This window comes from Lethenteron reissneri, chromosome 35, assembly GCF_015708825.2.
Source record: "Lethenteron reissneri isolate LAM-NWPU_2019-01 chromosome 35, ASM1570882v1, whole genome shotgun sequence".
In the NCBI taxonomy this organism is placed as follows: Eukaryota; Metazoa; Chordata; class Hyperoartia; order Petromyzontiformes; family Petromyzontidae; genus Lethenteron; species Lethenteron reissneri.
In genome coordinates this window covers 8,396,478-8,418,194 of record NC_083813.1, presented here as the reverse complement: position 1 = coordinate 8,418,194, position 21,717 = coordinate 8,396,478, and the positions used below count along the sequence as shown (strand labels likewise).

General features: G+C 43.2%; 1 protein-coding gene across 2 annotated transcripts in view; it reads right to left on the bottom strand.

Annotated features, from left to right (window-relative positions):
* Nucleotides 1-7,700: 7,700 nt before the first annotated feature.
* The window catches only part of ST3GAL2 (ST3 beta-galactoside alpha-2,3-sialyltransferase 2), a 107,903-nt gene continuing 93,886 nt past the window's right edge, over nt 7,701-21,717 (bottom strand). For both annotated transcript variants that reach the window (XM_061565720.1, XM_061565721.1), the window contains exons 7-8: nt 19,717-19,836; nt 7,701-19,560 (exon numbers count right to left, since the gene is read on the bottom strand). In XM_061565720.1, the coding sequence (XP_061421704.1) occupies nt 19,387-19,560; nt 19,717-19,836 (294 nt within the window). In that variant the 3' untranslated portion in view covers nt 7,701-19,386. The remainder of the gene's footprint in view (nt 19,561-19,716; nt 19,837-21,717) is intronic.

Sequence of the window (21,717 nt, the reverse complement as noted above, 5' to 3'; positions counted from 1 at the left end):
AAGTGCGGTAACGGGGTGTTCATGACATGTCACGGCTCACGACGTTCAAATTAGGTATTTATTTTGAAGCTATCGACATTTAACGAAATAAAATCAAGTCCATGACAAAACAATGGGGCCACCACGTGACCTCATACACGTAAACCATGGGCACTTATGCGAGTTCCTCGCAATCGTGGCAATGACCTAAACGGCATCTCGTGAAGGATAAATATTGAACTGCACCATGGAAATGTGGAGGGGCTGTGCATCTCTCGCCCGTCGCCACCAGGGGGTACGATTGCCCAGTAAAAGTCTGCAAAAAAAGATCCACATTCCTCAATAAACACTGGTCTTCAAATAAAAAGTATAATATGGTTGACGTTTTGGGGCAATAACACTTCTTCATAGCACACATATATATATACCAGAGAGTTAAATCAGCTTCTTGGTTCTTTCGGTAAAGTCACGTAGAAGGGAAGTAATAAAATAATAAAATTAAAACATAAATATTTTATTGTTTTATTTTTATATTTTTTTATTATGTTTTATTTTTATTATTTTTTTATTATGTTTTATTTTTATTATTTTATTACTTCCCTTCTACGTGACTTTACCGAAAGAACCAAGAAGATGAATCCCTGCAGTCACGAAAGCTTTAAATCGAGAGTTAAATCAGGTTAGGAAAACTGCAACTTAACACCATCGGGTTTTCTGATGGCCTGGCCTGTAAATCAGTTTCCTGCTGCCATCCCTTGGCATATGTTTACCTTATTCAACATGTAAACAATTAATTTGGCGATTCGGCACTGCGTTGGCAGTGGTGCACAAGCACAATTAACAAATGCGGCTCCAGCGTATTTTTAAATCCTTTATATTAAGTTCACTTGCTTGCTTGCGCGCTTACGACCGTGCAAATATTTCGGTCGTTTTTTAACCCACTTCCCGTGATCCAATCGAGCTGACATTTTGCACACAGACTCGTTGTGCGTGACAATTTATTTTCGTGAATTTTTTTTTCCACTTTTTAGGAATTTTTTTAAATATTTAATTACCAATTGCTTAATGGTGGCAGACAATCATCTGACCCATAGGTGGCAGCCATCTCAAGCCAGAGGACGAGAGGACTCTAGCCGCCTGTTTCAAAGACCAATGTGGGCTGGGTTGTGGCCCATTGAACACACATATAAAGGATTTATAGTGAAAAACTTTGTTTTTACGGGTTAATTTTTTTTTCCTTTTAAAGAAATATCCTCAACATGTCCTTGAGCTTGTGACACGTGTGAACATGTGTCCCTTGCCTGGTGTGCTCATCAATGCATGTACTATTTGGATTTATCACTTTCCCAAGAGATATTGATATGAAGTCAATTATAGGTTTTTGTGCATGCTATTAAGTCTTGTAAATTGCAAACACGTAAAAATGTTTAAAGATTTCGTAGCTAAGGAATACTACTTCAGATATACAGTATTAATCTGCAGCAGTACAGATAATATTTGGATGGTAACATCAAAACATCAGTTGCACTTTCTCAATGTTTACCATGAGCAGCATGGGCAGTGTTATCTTGGGAGTAAAGTTTTTTGCGTAAACCACGTTAATTTATTTTTACCATTTCAGACTGATGACATTCAAAACTCCGTACCTATAAATTAACACAAATGGCCTGCATTATTGGTTTTCTTTGTCATTTCAGCATGTGCGATTTTCCACCAATACGTTAAAAAATTCCAAAGATTAAAAATGACAGAATATGTATGATGCGTACAATTTGGTGGTAGGGTTGCCACCTTTGAGATGCAAAATAAATGGGACACGTGGAAATAAAAATATCAATACTGGAAGAGGAGGAAACTACATGTAACTGACGAAAAAAAAGGGGCTGTTGACCTTTAATGTTCTGGGAAAACTTCCAATAATTCCCCGGGACAGTTCTGGGAAACCAGGAGAGGTGGCAACACGAGGTGGTAGTCATGGTTTGCGTCTGCTTCTCTCCCCATTACACGATATTAAAAATCAAATGTGGCATGAGCAGCAGACATAATTGGGCCATAGTGGCAGGATGGAAGTGTAGATGGCAGCCAGTCTGCAATCCCCAAATTGAATGTGCCACGCACCTAATAAGATGAGTTTATTGTACAGTGGTTCCTCGTTTTCTGGGTTAGATCGCAAATGAGAGTTTGCAAAACTCCCTGAATGCCGTTATTCCGAGTACTGGCTCTTCCTTTGTCTTCATCATGATATGATACCGATAGCTCAATTGTTTACATATGCGGGGATGTAAACAGTGTCTAATTCTGGTGACATCTCACAAAGTTGGGACAATCTCATCACAGTACATTAAACATCTTCTTACAATGTGTTCTGTAAAAAAATAAGCAACCACACAATGCCCTTTGTTTATTCAGGAAATCCTCACTTAGTCGGATAACTTTGTTTTGGTCAGGAATGTTTGCCAACTGAATGTTTGCCAATTCCATTAATGAGTGTTTGGCATGGACATAATACGAAAAAGCCTTGCACCGATGCATTCAATTCACTTGCCGTACCGACATCTCCCGAATCACCACCCCTCGCTTCCAGAGTGCTGGATTGCAGACACACACCACTGCGCCTGGTTAAAATGTATGAATGCACTTGTACAGTTTTGTATCTGGGGAGGAGAGAGGAGATGTTATCCCTTGCACTGCCTGCACACCCCACGGTACAGTGTGCGTCTCGTGTTTTGTGCGCTAGAGGTCTAACAAGACCGTGGCCTTAAGCGCGCACTTACATTTCCCAACGTTCTGTCCAGGACCTGGAATGGGTGCGGCCAATGACTTCACTTTTCCATTTTCAGATTTCATAAGAGCTGTGGAATGTTTATTTTTAAGTTACAGTCGGTACCGGGAGACGACACGGCGTGCTTTTTTGTCCGTGTTTCATTGGCTTCGTGTTAGAATCTTTTTTTTTTCAATAAAGCCGCATTTGTGGCACCTTATGGGTTTGTTTCCACTTGTATGATTGGAATAGGTCGTGCAAAGATGAGAATATGTTTTCCAAGCAGCAGATGCTTGCATTGCACCCACGATGCATGACGGTGGCACTGACATTTCAATGGAGGAGGCTGCGATGGCATTGCAGCAGTCAATTCTTGAATCTATCTGGAGCTTTGGGTGTTACTCCCTCATGTGTCTGGGTTTTCCAAAGTTCAAAGACACTCATCAACGGAATTTACCAAACGTCTCAATGCAGGACCCTCCTGAAAAGAAAATTATTGGGGCTCATTGACGCTTGAGTGGGTAAATATGGGGCATTGTGATGATTACATTTTGACGTTGGATGTAAAAAGTGAGCTTTGGCAGAAAACGTCGTTGGAAGGGACAATGGTCTAACATAAGAAATGGGAGATGTAGCCAAGGTTTGGAAGGCCTCCGAACGAACGTCCGCAGAGCAGATGGAGCGATGAGCCGAGTTGGCGCCCAGGCACGAAGTGGATCCCGTGGTGGCGAGATGGTAATGCCCTCGCCTCGTATGCAGGAGGGCCGTCGGTTCGATCCCGACGTCTGTATTTGGAGATTTGCATGTCTCTCCCTCTCTCTCTCCGTGGTCACGTGGATTTTTCCATGGGTCCTTCGGTTTTTTAAATCCTTTGTATTAAGTTCGCTTGCTTGCTTAGGACCGTGCAAATCTTTCGGTCGTTTTTTAACCCACTTCCCGTGATCTAATCGAGCTGACATTTTCCACACAGACTCGTTGTGCGTGACAATTAATGTTCGTGAAATTTTTTTTCCAAAAATTTACACTTTTTAGGACAAAAATATTATATTTAATAACCAATTGCTTAATGGTGCAATGCAATCATCTGACCCATAGGTGGCAGCCATCTCAAGCCAGAGGACGAGAGGACTCTAGCTGCCACGCATATAAAGGATTTATAGTGAAAAACTTTGTTTTACGGGTTATACTTATTTCCCCTCCACATTTAGGAATCAACACGCGTTTAGAGTATTTGGCTTGCCGCTATGCATTTCCACGTGATAAGCCACTTCGTTGAACTATCACTCGTGGCCAGGTCGCTTCTGGAAGATTTAGTTTAAAAGCTTTAGTTGATATTTCGATTTAAAACTTTCGTGACTGCAGGGATTCATCTTCTTGGTTCTTTCGGTAAAGTCACGTAGAAGGGAAGTAATAAAATAATAAAAATAAAACATAAAATAATTCTCACTTATTTTATTATGTTTTATTTTTATTATTTTATTACTTCCCTTCTACGTGACTTTACCCAAGCGGTGGTGGCGGCGGCTTGAGTGGGCCCTTTATCCAGCAGTGTATTGACCGTGGCTGCTGATGCAAACAATGTTGGATCGCACCAGCTGTGAGGCAAAGGGACTTGCTTGGCTTTTGTTGGCATTGATGTGGAAGGGGGGCAATGTGTGTGTTTGTGTGTGGGGGGGGGGGGGGTTGCCAGGGGTTTTTCAGTTGACAAAAAACCGGATGAAACTATGGCCAGTTCGACTATAATTGCGTGCCATGGAAATGAGTAATTCACGTTCTTGCCCCCAGTGTGCTATTACTACCGTGCAATGCTGCGCTTCCTGGCGTGACAACTTTGTGAAGAAGTTAGCTTCGTACAGTACAGGGTGGTCCAGATGTCATGTGACCCCCCCCCCCCCACTTATTTTTTTTAATTGGGGGCCACAAGACATCTGGAGCACGCTGTACTGTGCTTGGTTCTGCTGTGCAGCGGCGCCATATCCCAAATCATCGACATGGTTTTTTCTTTAAGGGTCGTCTTATTGGCGAGCTCGTTGCGTTTGTGTGCAGTATTATTATGATAACAAGGCCCTAGCCATGGAGTCAACATTGGGGGGGGGGGCCACATCTTCCAGGAGGTCTGGGGTCCCCCCCCCCCCCAGAAAAAAAAATCTAAATTTGAAAACTAATTTCCTGCCTAAAATATTTTAAAAAAATCACTAACACATGGGATGGACTTTTCATTTATTTTTTACAATAATGTCTAATAGTGTATTGTATTACATTGCTCTGTTTTTTCTGTTTTACCTTTTTTTGTTTCATTGTATGTAATGGCAGAGTTTATGGATTAATAATGTACAACCATAACCACAATCATATGAACATAAATCTATTGTATAGCAATATATTGGGGGGGGGGGACATTTTGAGCATATTTGAATATTGGGGGGAGATGTGTGTCCCACAATATATATTATAATTATGGCCTTGCAGTAAAATCTCGTTCTTTCGGTATTTGATCATTCGTAATTGGGGATAATTCGGCACGGCTGCGCTTTCGGCATATATTTCAGTATATTAGTAATTCGCCATGAGCCGAATTGCCATACCAAATAGTCCGATTCGGAATGCACGTGGGAGCGACGCCGCGCGCCACGTTCTACCAGCAGTGAAGCCTCTAGTGCAGTGCCTTCAATCTCTGGATATTCTTCCACAGACACCTCTGTCAGCAGTGAAGTGCCACATCAGCTGATTTCGTCTGACAGCGACTAATGTGGTGTAAAAGTGTAAAATAATCTAGTTTTCGAGCAAAACATTAATTGTTAAGTGAAAAATGTAAAGTGTAAGTTCGTGAAGTTTGCTGTTCAAGTTATAATGTTGTAATAAAGTGAACCTACAGTACAGTAAGTGCATACTAAGTGTATTAAGCCCTTAATTCTAGATTTGAAGATTTCGTGACTGCAAGGATTCATGTTCTTAGGTTTTTTCGGTAAAGTCACGTAGGTAAAACATTAAAATTAATAAAAGTAAAATAAAATAAAAATCACGACGTTTCGGAGGCAACACAAGTCTCCGTCATCAGGTGGGACCGTCACAGCCAGATTTACCTTGATACAGCAAATCTGGCTGTGACGGTCCCACCTGATGACGGAGACTTGTGTTGCCTCCGAAACGTCGTGATTTTTATTTTATTTTACTTTTATTAATTTTAATGTTTTACCTACGTGACTTTACCGAAAAAACCTAAGAATATGTATTAAGCCCCCCATCCTCAACCTGTCCCCTATCACGTGGAACTTACCACATGTTAACCTACCACATCGTCCCTTGACCTGCACTGCTGGTTACTGATGGTTAGTATTTATTTTTTGGGAAAATATATTTTTGGGAAACAAATTTGAAATTGTTTGTTTATCGGGGCAGGAGGAACTGGGGAGTTCTATTGATATTAATTAGGACTATTGGATAATTCGGCAAGGCCAGAGCCCCATGTGTGTCTAATTAACAAGGGTTTACTGTGTTTGAATGGGAGTAAATTGGTAAATGTGGAAGGATGCAGCGTGGCACGTGAGTCGCAAGGACTGGGATTGCTCGGCGCTAGAGGTTTTTTAATTAAAACCTTGAACAAGCACCACTCTATTGGTCGCAGCTGGTCCTGGAAAATTGTACATTCTGCAGGTGCTATTTTGCATATTCCTAATCCCATGAACGCTGCCAAAATAAGCAAACCGAAGGCCATTGATTAATTTCCAGGAACAATTATTGCAGGAACGCATACCTCTATGAGTCACCGTATACTGTACTCTCAAAGAAACTAGACAATCATACAGAAAAAAAACCCATAAAATGAATTTACTTCCAACTTAGATGATGTGCTTTATTAATCACTCTAAAAGCTAGACAAAATAAATAACCCCCATGAGCACACGTTCATAGAATTTAGCGCAATAACAAAGAAAAAGGTTACAATAACAATACGCAAATTATAATAGCTGGCCAAAGACCCCCGGGTACCGGCACGGGACACGCTGCTGACGGGACAATATCGCTCGGCTGCCCTGGGGACGCCTGGGAATTCCACAGAAAGGGAGGTCTGGATCGCCCGACTCAATATTCTGCCGTCACGACCCTCACCAGGGGCAAGCGGATTGAGAAACGGACTAACGAAATGATAATAGCAACGCAACATAAAGAGGCATTACTACATGCGTATGCTTAATGTGAACGCTAAAAATACACGAATGCAAATAGTGGACGCATTCAATTATGACGAATCGTGTTACGAGGCAACACTTCAAAGAGAGTGAAACATAAAAATATTATTCAATGGTGTTTTATGATCCAGAAAATTACTGTTCAATAAGCATGATGTGCCGCTTTTTTTAGTGCTTAAAAAAGCTGAACCCGAAATGAGCAAACAAAATGTTCTGTATGTTCACATGACTAATGTAACAGAGATTAGCAATGTCAAATTGAAATTCAATATTCTGCAGTAAGCAGTTCCGAGATTGAATGGACAGCTGTTGAGTAAACTATAATCAAACTTCACTTAAAGCACAACCGTCCAGTCAGCTTCCTGGTGGTCAGTATTTATATGGGGCCACACTATTGAACAGCGCATGATTATTGACAGGAGTGAAACCCAGGAATCAGGGTACATAGCATGTGCAAAACGCTTAATCTATTTTCACATTTTTCTTCTATAAAAAATGTTCCATGAAAATTAGACTAAGTGCTTTTTAGATGATTTTTCATAAAAAGGGCTTTGTGAACGTAATGTAGAAATTATGGTGACAAGATTATCACATAACACACAGCAAGCAAACTTTTATCAAGAACCCATTGACCAGAATAAATTAAAGAGAACGCACTGAATGAAGGGAATTACAATTTAACATTTTGCTCAAGTGTTTCAACAACCTGCCAGCCAGTACACGACTGATTGTCTGGCGGGGCAAAATAACTAAATTTGAAATACAAAGCATTTGTACTGTATTTTTTTTATTTCACAACGGTCATATACAAATTTTGAAATCAGTGAGACATGAATGGACACAATTTCTATACCTGCCACATTTTATTTATTGCATTTGTCAAACGGGCGTAGATAATCAGGCTTATCGGCTGCACTGCAAATCACAGTACACGTTTTGCTGAATGTCTCTGCTGAATGGATTGTGTCACTGCAGGAACTCAGAATTGCCACTGTGAATTTAAAACTATAATTTCAACAAACCTCTCAGAATGTTGGTGAGTTTTCAGAAAACTGCAGTGTCAGATGATTCAAGACATTTCTTTTTCATAAATTTGGAAAATATATTGTCAACAAAATGTCGTTCAATTTCGTTTCCAATGGAAAGTTAAACACAGTCGATGTATTTTCCTCAACCACAGCAACGTGTGATGCTCTATCTCTGAACTACTGGAAATCAAAGACTACTTCTTCTGAAAGATAAAGCCTAAGAGTTTATTTTTTTGTCCAGCTTTAAAGCCGAGCTGTACATGAGAGAAGAATCGTACGATTTTTTGTCAAAACCCGACATCACTCATTAAAACGAAATGTAAAACCTCAAAGACAAAAAAAATGCATCATAAGATCGCCAGGAAAGTAGACGGCTACACGAATTATATTAAATCATTTATTAATTCATTACTTAAAAACACGTTTTTACTTGTGTGCAAAATAATAACTTTTACCCTCCGGGCCCACGATCCCTGCTCTCAGTTAACACTTAAATGCACAATACTGTACAGAGTCATAGTGGTTGCTTTGTAAATGAACACGATACACATGATAATTGGTTTTTTACCCTTCTATCTGGCAACACAACTGACACCTTTTTACAAGGAGTCATGTTTGCATAGACCGCAATACCTGCAGTCATAATACAAACAAAAGACATAACTCTGATAATGTGCACTGTCTTTGAAGTTGATTGGTCTACACCCGAGACAGCTTTCCTTAGAGCCTAGTCTCACATGGGTTGGACCAGATGACGCCAAAAGGCGCACAACTCAAAGACAATGCACCATCAGAGTATGAGAGCTCGGGGTAAGCATTTACACCATTGGAACCTCATTTGCCAGTAAAAAATATGATAATTGTTTACTGGCAGATGAGGTTCCCATAGTGACGATACACATGGTTATGCAAGTCGATGCGGCTGTCTTTTGCATCACACAGTACTGCGATGACCTAATTCCACACGATAACTTCATATTCTATTCACGTGAGTAAAAATTTAATGAATCTTCAAAATCAAATATCTTTGCAGATCCTTCTTTTTTTCTTCTCAAAGAAAGAAAACTTAATTTTTGCCAGTAGAGATCATGTGTGCATAAGGAAAATTACTCCAGAGAATTTTCCCACTGCAAAACACAAAATGCCCGTGTATGCACTAATACTGCCTGCCAACCCACATATTTTAAAAATGTTACAAGATTAAATCTGGGAGATGGGGGGGGGTGGAGGGAAACTTGGGGGGGTGGAGGGGCACGCTTAGGGAAAAACAAAAATTGTACACGAAGTATAAAGTGTGAAGCAGTTAAGTAATGCTCCATCGACTTTTCGTCTTTTTGCAGTGACATGGCCACGTGGTGGTACACGTGGTCGCCGCTCTTTGCAAAGGTCCGTGGTTTCGAATGCGGCAGGCAGCCCTGTCGATCACCGCCGGTGTAACAACCACACTGACGCTGCACGCCGTTTGCTTCGGAGTTGACGTGATCGACCCCCTCGTGGCAACATGGTCCACATTTGCCCTATTTTGGGAAATAACCCGCAAATTAGGCAATTGGCATTATGGTACATATAGCCACGTCGCTCTCTACTGGCAGACTATACGGTACTTGTCTATGAACCGGAGCATCTTCGTGATACGAAATGTACAACATTTATATTAAACGTTTATTTAATTTTTTTGCCAAATGAAGGGGAAATCAAAAGCTAAAGCATTCGTTAAACAAACCTCCAATGCAATCGTGACTTAAAGCTTTCGTGACTGCAGGAATTCATAGTATTTGGGTCTTTCGGTAAAGTCACGTAAATAGGTTCAAAGAAAATAACAAAAAAATTACCAAAAACTACGACGTTACGATCATAACACAACCTTATCTCCGTGACTTTACCGAAAGACCCAAAGAATATGAAAACCTCCAATTGTGTCTAAATGGGCACATGGCTTGTAACACGAGTACAGCAAGTGAAATTGCGTTGATCCCTGGAGTAATAACAAAAGAAAGGCCGCTACCTATAATTATACGAGCACGCATTTATTCCAGTGGCAAGGTGCCATGCAGGGATGACTCGGCTCGTGGTGCGCTCCAAAATGCAAACAGCCACTCCACGGCAAACTCTGCCATTAGGCATCGAATCAAGCTGTAGTATCATTGCAGGCACACAACAGGTACTGGTGCTATTGCCAATTGTGGGGATTTTCCATGACGATGGAGGGGGGGGCAGCGGTGGGCATTCTGCTGATGTTAATGTGCGCAAGATCAATACGACGTGTGCCGCATGCAAAGCTAGATCCCTTCCTGTCCCATTGTTGCGCAGCGATGAGGATCAATTTGTTGCTAACGACGCGATTCAGAGAGTTCGTCGTATCGGGGTTTTTTTCTATTTCATTCGCTGTGCCAGATGTCACACATTCCCACCCCCCCCCCCCCCCCCCTAGAAAAAAACAACACAAAACGTAGGCTTTCATGACCGATATCAGAATTAATAAATTGGGGTTTGGGTTAGGCCGTGCGTACATTATTTGTTTATGATGCTGCGTTGGCAGTAGTCTAAAAGCACAATAACGCAGACCCATGGCAATGATTAGTCAATAACACTGCCACCTAAAGATGAACAAATGTAGCCAGCATTTCAGGCAACAGTCACTCTCCCTTCTTTGTCATTTTTTGGTGAGGAAGAAGGCCCACTGACCAAAATGTCACTTATAATTTACTCTTTAAGGCAGAGTCATTAACGAATCTATTGTGTTTTTGTTTTGTTATGAATACTCCACAGATTTGCACAATATTCATTACGTATTGAGTGCGTCAACGTGACAGCCCAGGCAGCAGCTTCAGAGTTGACACAACGCAACGGTTTGCAGATGGCTGCATTCTGCAAAGACACTGCATTGCCCCCCTTGGCAGCGGTCTGCAGATGGCTGCATTCTGCAAAGACACTGCATTGTGCCCCCTGGCAATCGGTTTGAAGACGGCTGCATTCTGCAAACGATGGGTGGTGAGTGGAGGTGCAGCAGTTGGCGTCCTGCGCGATGAATCTGGCACGCGTGTGCCTCAATTGCACTGGCGTGTTACATGCACACCCTGACGGCCTCAATGTGGTCGCGCGCAAAAAAATAACCAAGCGAACAATCTGCGTCTGCCGTTTTGCATCTGCTACGTATGTCACAGAACCTCTCTATCCCCTTCGCTATCCATGTACGCTTTAGTGGTTTACAAGGTCGAAAAAACACACTCACAGGTACAGCATGTTTTTTGTTTGTTAATACTGTTCCTTCTGTTGAGTGCTTAAAATGTTGCCATTACTTATATTATAAGAGTATAACATTTACGTTGTTGATGTTACATTGTTAGTGTGTCATCCTCAAAACGTACTGCCTGCCCTATTTCCGATCGCATTCGTATTTATCATAATAGTTTTTTTTTTAAACCAGCAGTTTAAAAAAAAAACATGAATGCGTCGAGTTGAAAGGCAAACAATAGTTGTTGTTTTTTAAGTAGAGTGTAAGTGCACGCAACACAGCAGCAGCGGCACATGCCAATCAAACATTTGAAATCAACTGTTGATGAAACGGACCGAGTCGTCCGTCCAATTGAAGTTCGTTCTGGTGACAGCTGCAAGCGCGCTCCGGGTTGCCAAGAGTCGAAGGGCCTCCTGCCAATCACAATGTCAATCTGGTGGAACGATTTCAAGCAACCGCGCGTGAACAAAAAGTTTGAGAGGGGAAACTGCACAGGAGGTGGACGCTAATGGGAAGCATCGGACGCTGCACAAACTCCTCGAATCCACCCAACAGTAAAGAAACAATATTGAGCAACGCGCTATTATTTTTCAACCCTCGTTTAAAGGGTCGATGGACGTAAAAAAAACTCTTCAAATAACAACACGGCAATAAAACATGACAAATGTAAGGTCATTGTTCAATCAAATCGCAGCGTCTCCAGTCCTGTGGGAGGCTCGTGTAGGTTGCGTAGCGGGACATCCCACTCAACCAGCGGTTCGCAACCTCTCTGGATCCGCGGACTCGTGATCTATCCCTCAACGCACGACCCATGTACCCACCAATAGCCTATTGTGTTTTTAATTAATAGCTACCCTGAAAAGAAATACAATAAAATATGAACAGGTGTACATTACAGCCCACCAGTGGACCAGGTTGGGAAGAGCCACTACTCTCACCCATCCGCGCTCAAACCCAGTCACGAAACTTCTCCGACAACAACCTGAGGCTCAGCCGGACGTGCTTCGGGTTAACCGCTATCAATTTCAAAGTGCGCAACGCAGATTCGTGAGCGCACCGTGTAGGGGACATACTTCCATCGCAAAGGCAAAGTCTGAGAATTTGCATCTCAAATGCGGAGTTTATTCGTTTCATGAGTTCATCAAGTTTGGCAATTACGTCTCGTAACACTTTCTAGAAAATAAAGCGCAGTGTATTCACAGCATTGCCTAGGATGAGGTCTATTGCGAAAACCTGCACTACTTATTGCGATTTAACAGGATCTGCGGCTAATGAAACAATGTAAACACATTTGTCTGCACACGTAGAAATCTAATACTTCGAAATGAACAACGCAAAATATGCATTCGTTCGGTAGCATAACGTGTCATCAACCAAATCTCTTCCTAAAGTAACTTTGAACGTGGACGTAAGCTTATCCATGATTAATTTGACGTCTCACCAACATCAGATATCCACAATTTTAGGTGAGATTGCCAGGTACCAGTCATGTTGATTACATGTTCATAAGATGACACAAGAACATACGGAATTAAGTAAATTACTTCACCCCATGCGAACAACCGCCCGTCATCCAGGCTGGGTCCGTTTTAAAATAATTTCATTTTAAAATAAGGGAAAGTTTTCTTGTCGATATTTCGGTCAATTAATGTATTTACTTGACACCGGAAGAGTCTCTCTTAAGACAGAAAGCTAAATCATTTCATGGAGATGTGGATTACCAGTCTCGGAAATAAAATATTTAAAACAATTATTGACTTCGCTTACATGATTTAAATTTAGCTGTGACATGTGCACACTGTGCGAGTGGCCCAATGGTGTAGTGGTTAGCGCACTGCTCTGTGAACCCAGCAGCTGGAGAACGATTCCTCTCACTGGCCAACACCAGCGGCGAGCGACATCTGAACTGGTCCTGGGCCCTTCGCCAACCCGCGCTGACTAAAATGGTGAAGTATGGTCAAAGAACCCCCCCATGCGTGACAACGCGGCATGAGATGTCTTTCGTCTAGCAGTGGATTGCTAAATGGTTGTAATTTTGTATTATTTGCCAAGTGTAAATATAATTCAGAGGAATCTTAATATTTAACTGCCTGGACTTACATAATAAACTTCCATGCCATTACCAAGTGGCTCTTATATTAGATTTTGTATAATTTCTTTCTGTTCACATAGCTATCGCAAATTCAATTTCGCCAAGTGTATATTAGTCCGACTCCAAATATTTCATCTCGTGCCCTCTTTCAGCGACACGTTGCCGTTCGAAGTACTGTAGAGTACAGGAAGTGTAGTCCATAAGAGTTTTTTTGGTTATCTTTTCGCGTAAATATATGTCGTTAAACCCACCACCACCCGACACAGCCAACTAGTAAGGGTTGCCATGTAAACAGAACATGCAAATTCGTCACTAGTACAGCACACCGGTGTGTTGGAGAGCCAAGCCACAACATTTAAAACATTTACAATTGTGGCTTGGCTCTCCAACACGCCAGTGTGCTGTACTAGTGTAGTGACATTGTGGGTGTCACTATGGCGCTCAGCGCCAGCTACTGTCGCAGGAGTGGAAGCGCATGTCGGGAGTCCCCTCTACACCACACCAAGCGGGCCATAGGGCAGAGGACGCAATTGGTACCCGATACCCGTACCCTACCCGATACCCGGCTACTCGGCCGGGTACGGGTACGGGTACCCGTTTGCGACCCTGGTGCGGCTGGGTACGGGTAGGCCGTGAGTCACTGGTGAGTCATCGTTTGTCACTCATTTCCCAACGTCTTGTCTCTTCTCACAATTCAAGTTCCTAGAATCAACCCACCCGCCGCGCCTGCAACATGGCTTCATCCCAGAGGTCGCAATCGGGTACCCGTACCCTACCCAATACCCGGCCGGGTACGGGTAGGGTACGGCCGGGTACGGGTAAGGAATCAAAACCCGTTTGCGACCTCTGCCATAGGGGGCTCGAGGGACACGTGACGGGGAGCCGAGAGCTTCTGGCATGATCCAGAACGGGGCGTGGCCAAGGGTGGGGCGTGGCCAAGGGCGGGGCCATGGGGGATAAAGGGGAATCCCCGACAGGGATTGGAGCTCGTCTGTAGAATCATCCTGGGGTCCGGGGTCTCGTCGTCTCTGGGTCTTCGGTCTTCGCTCGGCATCGTGGGTCAGGCAGCGAGTACGCTGACTGACCCGTTTGTGTAGTTAATCCGCTACTCACAAAGTTAACCGTATAGCTATCACTTAGATATTCTTAGGTTTTTTCGGTAAAGTCACGTAGGTAAAAAATTAAAATTTAAAAAAGTAAATTAAAATAAAATAAAAATCACGACGTTTCGGAGGCAACACAAGCTTCCGTCTTCAGGTGGAACCGTCACAGCTATCGTGCTGTGACGGTTCCACCTGAATAATATATAGGAGTTTAATTTTTTACCTACGTGACTTTACCGAAAAAACCTAAGAATATGAATCCTTGCAGTCACGAAAGCTTCAAATCTAGAATTATCACTTAGATGTTGAACCAGTTACGTTTAGAGTTACCCTGTTGGGAAGTTGTTAAATAAACGTGTTGCCTCCAAATCCAGTGTGTGCCTCCGTACAACACACTACACTAGCACCGAATTGGCATGTTCTGCTTACATGGTGGGTTTAACGACACATTTATATATTTACACGATCTAACCCAAACAAACCTCTTATGCGTAAAGAAACTGTAGTGTCACATTGAATCTGGCAAAACGAGACAGCATCATCTTTGAGAAGTTAAACAATGAAATCCCTCTTAACATTAATGTTCATCACACAACCGTTTCGCCCTCTTATGAAACCCTCGTGTTGTTGGCTACAGAGCTACGAGTGGAGCTCTACGTTAAACACATCGTACAAAGACTGGACATCGTATTCCTCCACAACACAACTGGCACGAGCAGAATACTGGTTCAATGCGATGGGAAAAAGAAATAAAGTGGTTTTCTCTGTCACCTCTGTACCTTGAAGACAAACTGCAGGGCTACACGAGCCGCACATTTGCATAATAATAATTGATCACATGACGTCATCCCAAGATAATGATACTTAGAACAGCAGAAATGCATTTAGGAGTTTAACATGTAGGCTTTAACAACCAATCTTATTCCATGATAAAAGTTTGAATTGAAAATGTTGTGGGCTTACTCTCCAACACACCGGTGTAGTGAAGTAGTAACAATTGGCACGTTTTGTTTACGTGACAAACCTTACGAGTTGGCTGTTGGATGGTGGTGGTGCGTTTAATTACGCATTTATATTTACGCAATCTAACCCAAAAAACCTTTTATGGATGCATATAGGATTTTGATATAGATTTCCACGGTGTGTATCGACTCATACCGCCTGCTGTTCGGCATAATGTCCGACGATTCACTGCATGTGCAGGAAGCTTTCTAAGGAATTGAATGGAGAAGTTCACGTGTTGCCTCGATTATATAAGTTGATGGCTGGCGCTTCATCTCAGCTAGACAAAGTTATTTAATAAATAATAATCAAAATAAGTAACATCGGCCGACCTACATCATACACCAGCGGCAGCCAGAATCTTTAAATAATTGAAGCAGAACCTAAACTGCGCCATTAAGTTCCTGCAGTAGCTCCCGGCACGTAGATGGAAATGTTCGACATCGTACCGAACATCATGCGGTACAACCCGAAGACACATCCGAAGACGTACATCATACATCACAACCGCGAAAGCCCATGCAGGGGTCTGATTGGTTAATACAATGCATGTGATTCAACATTGCAAGCGACTGGATGTTCAACATGAAACCAGCACCCTTGAACAGAGCCCTTGAGTTTATCTTGAAGGTAATATTAGTCAGTGCACTTGCAGCACAGCTGTCATGTTGGAAAGCTGTTTAAAAAAGGTTCACGTGAAAGGGCATTTTATTTCTCGTGTGTTACATTTCACTGGTTGGGGGAAGGCAAGGGGCAATGGCTGATACAAACATACGACTTCATATGCTAGCACAGCTGATCTTACTCACAAGCAGTATGCTTACAGACATTTTGAAATGCATTGTGTTTAACTTTAGGTCAAAGTTATATAAGCAATAAAATACTGAAAGGTAATTTCACGTCCTGTTTTAAAGACTCAAAACTGTCCATGTCATTCGCCAAAATAGCTGCTTCGTTTATCATTCACATGGGTGCACTTAGCAGGGGAAGAAAGGGACTGATAAAACATCTAATTTGGCTGTTTGAGAAACGAAACTTAAAATAATCATGCGTTGTCATAAAATGGCAGGCAGTGATTATTAAACCACTGCAGAAGTCTTGCCAATGTGCAGATTTAAAAAGAACTGTGCAGCTCTGAGCTCCATATCGGAAAACAAAATTTCATGGACCACTTCATTATTCGAATCAATTATTTTCATTATTCTTCACCATCCACGTGATCAATCTACCGCTGGCTGAAGGACTCTCCGAGACGTCGCCATCTGTCACATTGCTGCCATGTTCACAATCCACCGGGCACTCACCCACCCAAACACTCAACCACTCACTCACTGAGCCACCAACTCACCCACCCACTTACTCACCCAACCACCTACTGACCCGCCCACTCATCCACTAGGGCGGAGTGGAGGTTTGGTTGGGGTCGATGTTACTGGGAGCTGGTGCTTGCACTATAGGAATATTGACAATTAAGATTCTTCTATACCACTGGAGAAAAAAAAAATCCACCTCGCACCTGTACACGATCCAAATTTCATTGCTCCATCTCCTGCATGGAATTTCTCTGGGATGCTTGCCATTTTAATCATTCATGTATGTATCGAAGTGACACTGTTGGCTCCGACCTATGTGACAGTGAGTAAAATTTTTATCAACGCAATAAAAATAGCTAAAACAAATAAAAGACATTTTTTATAAAAATAAACACTACAAATTATTCAAAGCACTTTCTCTACTCACAACAAATCTGCGCTCTCATCGCTAATACATTGCTTACACTCAACCACGTCGCATGGAATTGACATTTTCAAGAACACGAATACAAATTGTACATTTCCATACCTCTTACACAAGGTGTGCAGTTCGACCTCCATTCTGTACATACTACAAGCAAGTCAAATCTGAATAAAAATAACACACCTGCAAGGGATGTCATATCTAGACCAAACAGTCATATACCTTCTGGATTATCGCTACCTCAAAATATTTCATAATTTAAACCTCAGCGTTGAGTGGTAGGTTAGCACTGTCTAAGTCACGTTAGGTGACCCTGTACACATGTGTGCCTGTGTACGTGATGCATGTGTATCCTATACATATTTTAAAAAAACAATATTTGAATTACATTAAATATGGATTTCTTCGGTGGTCACCGACACGAAAACCTGCCGAGAAGCAGTTATTTCGCCGAGCTCGCAAGACGTGTCCCTTCTCGTTCGAGTAAGGAACTTAAAACACCGAGGAACGTGGGCTTCGGGGAGGTCACGTGGGTGGGGGGTTCCATCCCTGGCCCCCTCTAAGGAGGTGGGGGAGCCCCTACGCCTAGATGTGTATAATAAACGAATGCATATGGAAACAAATTAAAGCATTAGCTAACTTCTCCAAGTGCTAGGCACTGGAGTGATGTTCCCATGTCTACGTACGGAGCGTGTCGGTGACCACTGCATGGATGATCCAACGGAAACAAGTAAATCAATAAAATATTATTGTAGTCAAAGGTTTATACACGTGAAATAGTGAACGCTGGAAAATGTCAAGGGAAGCAAACTTATTTTCCTTTCCGTTTCTGCCTTCTATATTGAGGCTCGCATGGGCTATGCTACATGCACATTAAGGCACCTTCCCAACACTCGGCCATAGAAATATAACTTCCACTGCGTAACGTGTGGAACGAAGCTTTTACTGGCGATGTACCGGGTGGGTGTGGTGGAAATCATGGAAAACTGAATTCACCTAAACAATCCTTCATATTTTGACTTAAAACTTTCGTGACTGCAGGATGAAGACTGCTTTTCTAAAATATTATATTCGTAATTTTAATTTAATTTTATTTTTATTTTCTATCTACGTGACTTTACCAAAAGAACCACAGAATAATACTTCATACGTTTCCCGCGTCTACAGGGTGGGTGGGGGGGATAAAAGGTTTCTTAAAATGTCTTAAATACTTAATTGTTGTTCATTGTCTTAACATAATTCATCGTTGGCAATTATGATAAACAAACGTGGACCGATTGATTCATTGTGCTCCCCCGTGAGCGACAGACGATTACGCAAATACCAAAGTTGTATTTGTGTTCGTGATGTACGCACGACGATTATGCTCAAGATTATTGCCTGTGGTCACTTAGCCCGTGAGGATCGGTGATTTATAGAACAGCTACACCGACGGAAATGTCGTGAATAAGTTGTAAATGATAGTGGAAGTGAAATCAACATCATTCACAGAATTTAAATGTGCAAAAAAGGTAAGAAAACACTGATAAAAACTAAACCAATAAAACATCTACCGTGACATGTAATCCTAATGGAAGACCATGAGCACACAAATTATTGGTGCCCACAAATTCCCCACTAGAAAATGTTGAAAAATTATTAAATTTAAATAATAAGTATCACCATAATCCAACATTATAGCCTGTTATGAGCTTCTAACAATGCCAGGTCTTGGACAGAGCAAGGGGCGTTCCAGAAAATATTGATCTCCCTACAGGACGAGAAGTCATGGTCAAAACAAAGCCTTCGACAGAAGCAGAGATCCGTTCACACAGCGGCAGGCAGGAGGGCCCAACAGGGCCGGCCTTCTGAACACGCCGAGCCCGGCTTATTTACAAGCTTCAAAACTTCCTTCACAAGACCGAATTCGACACACAGCGGATCCTGTGATAACACGATCGAAGAAATAAAAATGTGTGTGCATTCGCATTCATGTTCACGGGACTTGGGAAGCGGTTGAGAGTTGACGCAAATTGCGACGCCGGAAATTTTTTCCAACGGGCAAATTGAAAAAAAACGTCTGTGGAGGATACTTGAGGCGGCCGCAAGCGAACCAAGGCAAGACACCTCCCTGCTGCTCGGCCGTCCTTTCCCCCGTGGCGCGCGATTCCTCCCCGCCGCAAGATGATGCGCATGGGTACTCTGCAGTCTGGCGGAAAGCAAGATGCTTGGAGGGTGGTGCGCGGAGGGGAAGTTTTGGGTGGGTGGAGGGGGGGGGCATCATCTGCCCCTGTGTACACTGATCTTGCCGGCCTCGGTCAGCTGCTTGATGATCTTCTCCTCGTGGTCGGCGTCGTGCACGCCCGTCTTGCGGAACTCGCCCGAGTAGCGGTTGTTTTCCCAGTAGTGGTGCCAGTTGCCCCGGCTGTCAGCGCCGAATCCGTACACGTCCACCTGGTGGGGCAGGTGCGTGAGCGGTCGAACGGCCGCGTTTAAAGCAAGCACACGTTAACTTTGTGACTCAAAACGTTACATTCTTATTTTACCGGGAATGGTCGAAATTTCGAGGTTTTGCTTTAACATTCACGTCAAGAGGCTTTTTACCCGTACCTCGTCGCAGACGTGCAGCGCGAAGAAAAGCGCCACCATGCCAGTGGAGGGGTAGCGGCCGTGGTGCTCCGTCCAGCTGTCGTGGATGTATTTGAAGAAGGCGGGATTGTAGATGAGCACCTGCAGACGGGAACGGTCACTTACTAGGGAGCCGATCGCACATCAAACGCCGTGGCGGATGCCAAACACAGGATGCGGAATATCCTCATCGATCCCAGCTCACACACAGATTTCGTTTGCTCTTACAAATGTGCCAGTTTGGCTGAGCTTATGGAGGCCAGATGAAGGTCCGTGCTGCATTTCATCATGCTACGTAACAAAACATTCAGCCGCTTGTCAATCGACTGCTGGATGAAGGTCGCACCACGCTGTGTTGGTCATGGAGGTTGTTTGACCGTACTTCACCATGCTGAGCAGTGCAGGCTGGTAAAGGGGGAGGCCCAGGACAGGTTCAGATATTACTCGCCACTGATGGTAGTCAGGGCGAGGAATCGAACTCAGATGCGGGTCTGGTTAATTGCATAATACGCTAACCACTGTACCCTCCCCCCCCCCACCACAAAAAGCTTACGCAATTAATACAAATGCATAAATATATAATTGATGAGCAATACATAATTATAAACAAATATTAAAATAAATGTTGACTTACAACTGCGCTTGTAATGCGTGTTTGCAATAATACAATAAATGTTGTTTATTTGCAGTACAATACAATTGTTGTTGTTGTCAATGGCCATTAATTTCAGGTAATTGTGCTTTGTTTACATTGAAAATCAGCCGGCAAGGCAGAGGACCTTATCAGAATTGCATTTCAGCGGCAATCCCCAGTGGGGTGCGGAGGGCTTATAGGTCAGGGCACAACACGGGAGCATTCCGTTCATGCGGCTAACTGCGACAAATGGGCATTCAGCCAAAATGGGACAAGAGCAGGAATGTAAACTGTACTGATGCGTTAAACATGTACACTCACACTGGCGCATAACAAAGACAGAGATCCCTCCTGTCGCCTGGCTCGCTCCCGTGATATGGGGGGCGGTGGTGTGGCCAGCACCATGCCCGGCCTCTTTTTTTTTGTCTCTGCAGTGCTGATGTTTGCATACCAAACCAGGTACTCATTTCAGGCAGAGTCAAACTAATGGAAGGGCAACTCGGGGCCAGTTCACATATCCATCACTGGTGTTAGCTGTCAGCAGGAATAAAACTTGGGTCGCCAGATTCGTAACGCCGTGGTGCTAACCACTACGCTTCTGCATCCCCTTCCCACAAAGACAAAGCTTGTAACAGACTGTAGGGGCAAGTGCTGTTAGCGAGCACCTATGAAGGCTGGAACAGCACACGAGCGAGTGTGTGGTCAGCACCACGCCCGGCCGCCTTTGTCTCCCTAGTGACGATGTTTACACACCACAGCAGGTACTAATTTGAGGCCGAGTCGACCTAGGGGAGGCCCAGGAGCGGCTCAAATAATCGTCACTGACGTTGGCTGTGAGCGGGAATCGAACCCGGGTTGCTGGCTTCGTAGCGCAGCGCGCTAACCGCTACACTACCGCTCCCCCACCCACACACGCACGCACAGATGCGCAATCACATACAGACAGGATGCCATGACCTCTAAATGAAAACAAGGATATGGATTTCAAGTAAGCAGGAGCAAATGAGTCAGGATTTGGGAACGATAAAAAAAATGCATGCAGAAGAACAAAACGACGATTAAATTTACTGATTGTATTGCATCCTCAAAAATAATGAACGGCAATTTTTCAATGAGGTAGGTTTTCACAGCTGTGTTGTAGAAACTCTCCCAATGTTTTTTTGGGTTGTGCTGTGTAGTTCGGCATAATAAGATTTTTTATTTCTTTTAAAGAGCATTTCCTATAGCACCTTGATGCATGGTATGCACACGCTGAGAGCTTCAGTTGCCGAAGAATCTTCCAGCGCGTGAAGCGGAGGCTCCGGACATCGCGCCCAACACCGCACCGCTACGCCCTTTATTAAAACCAA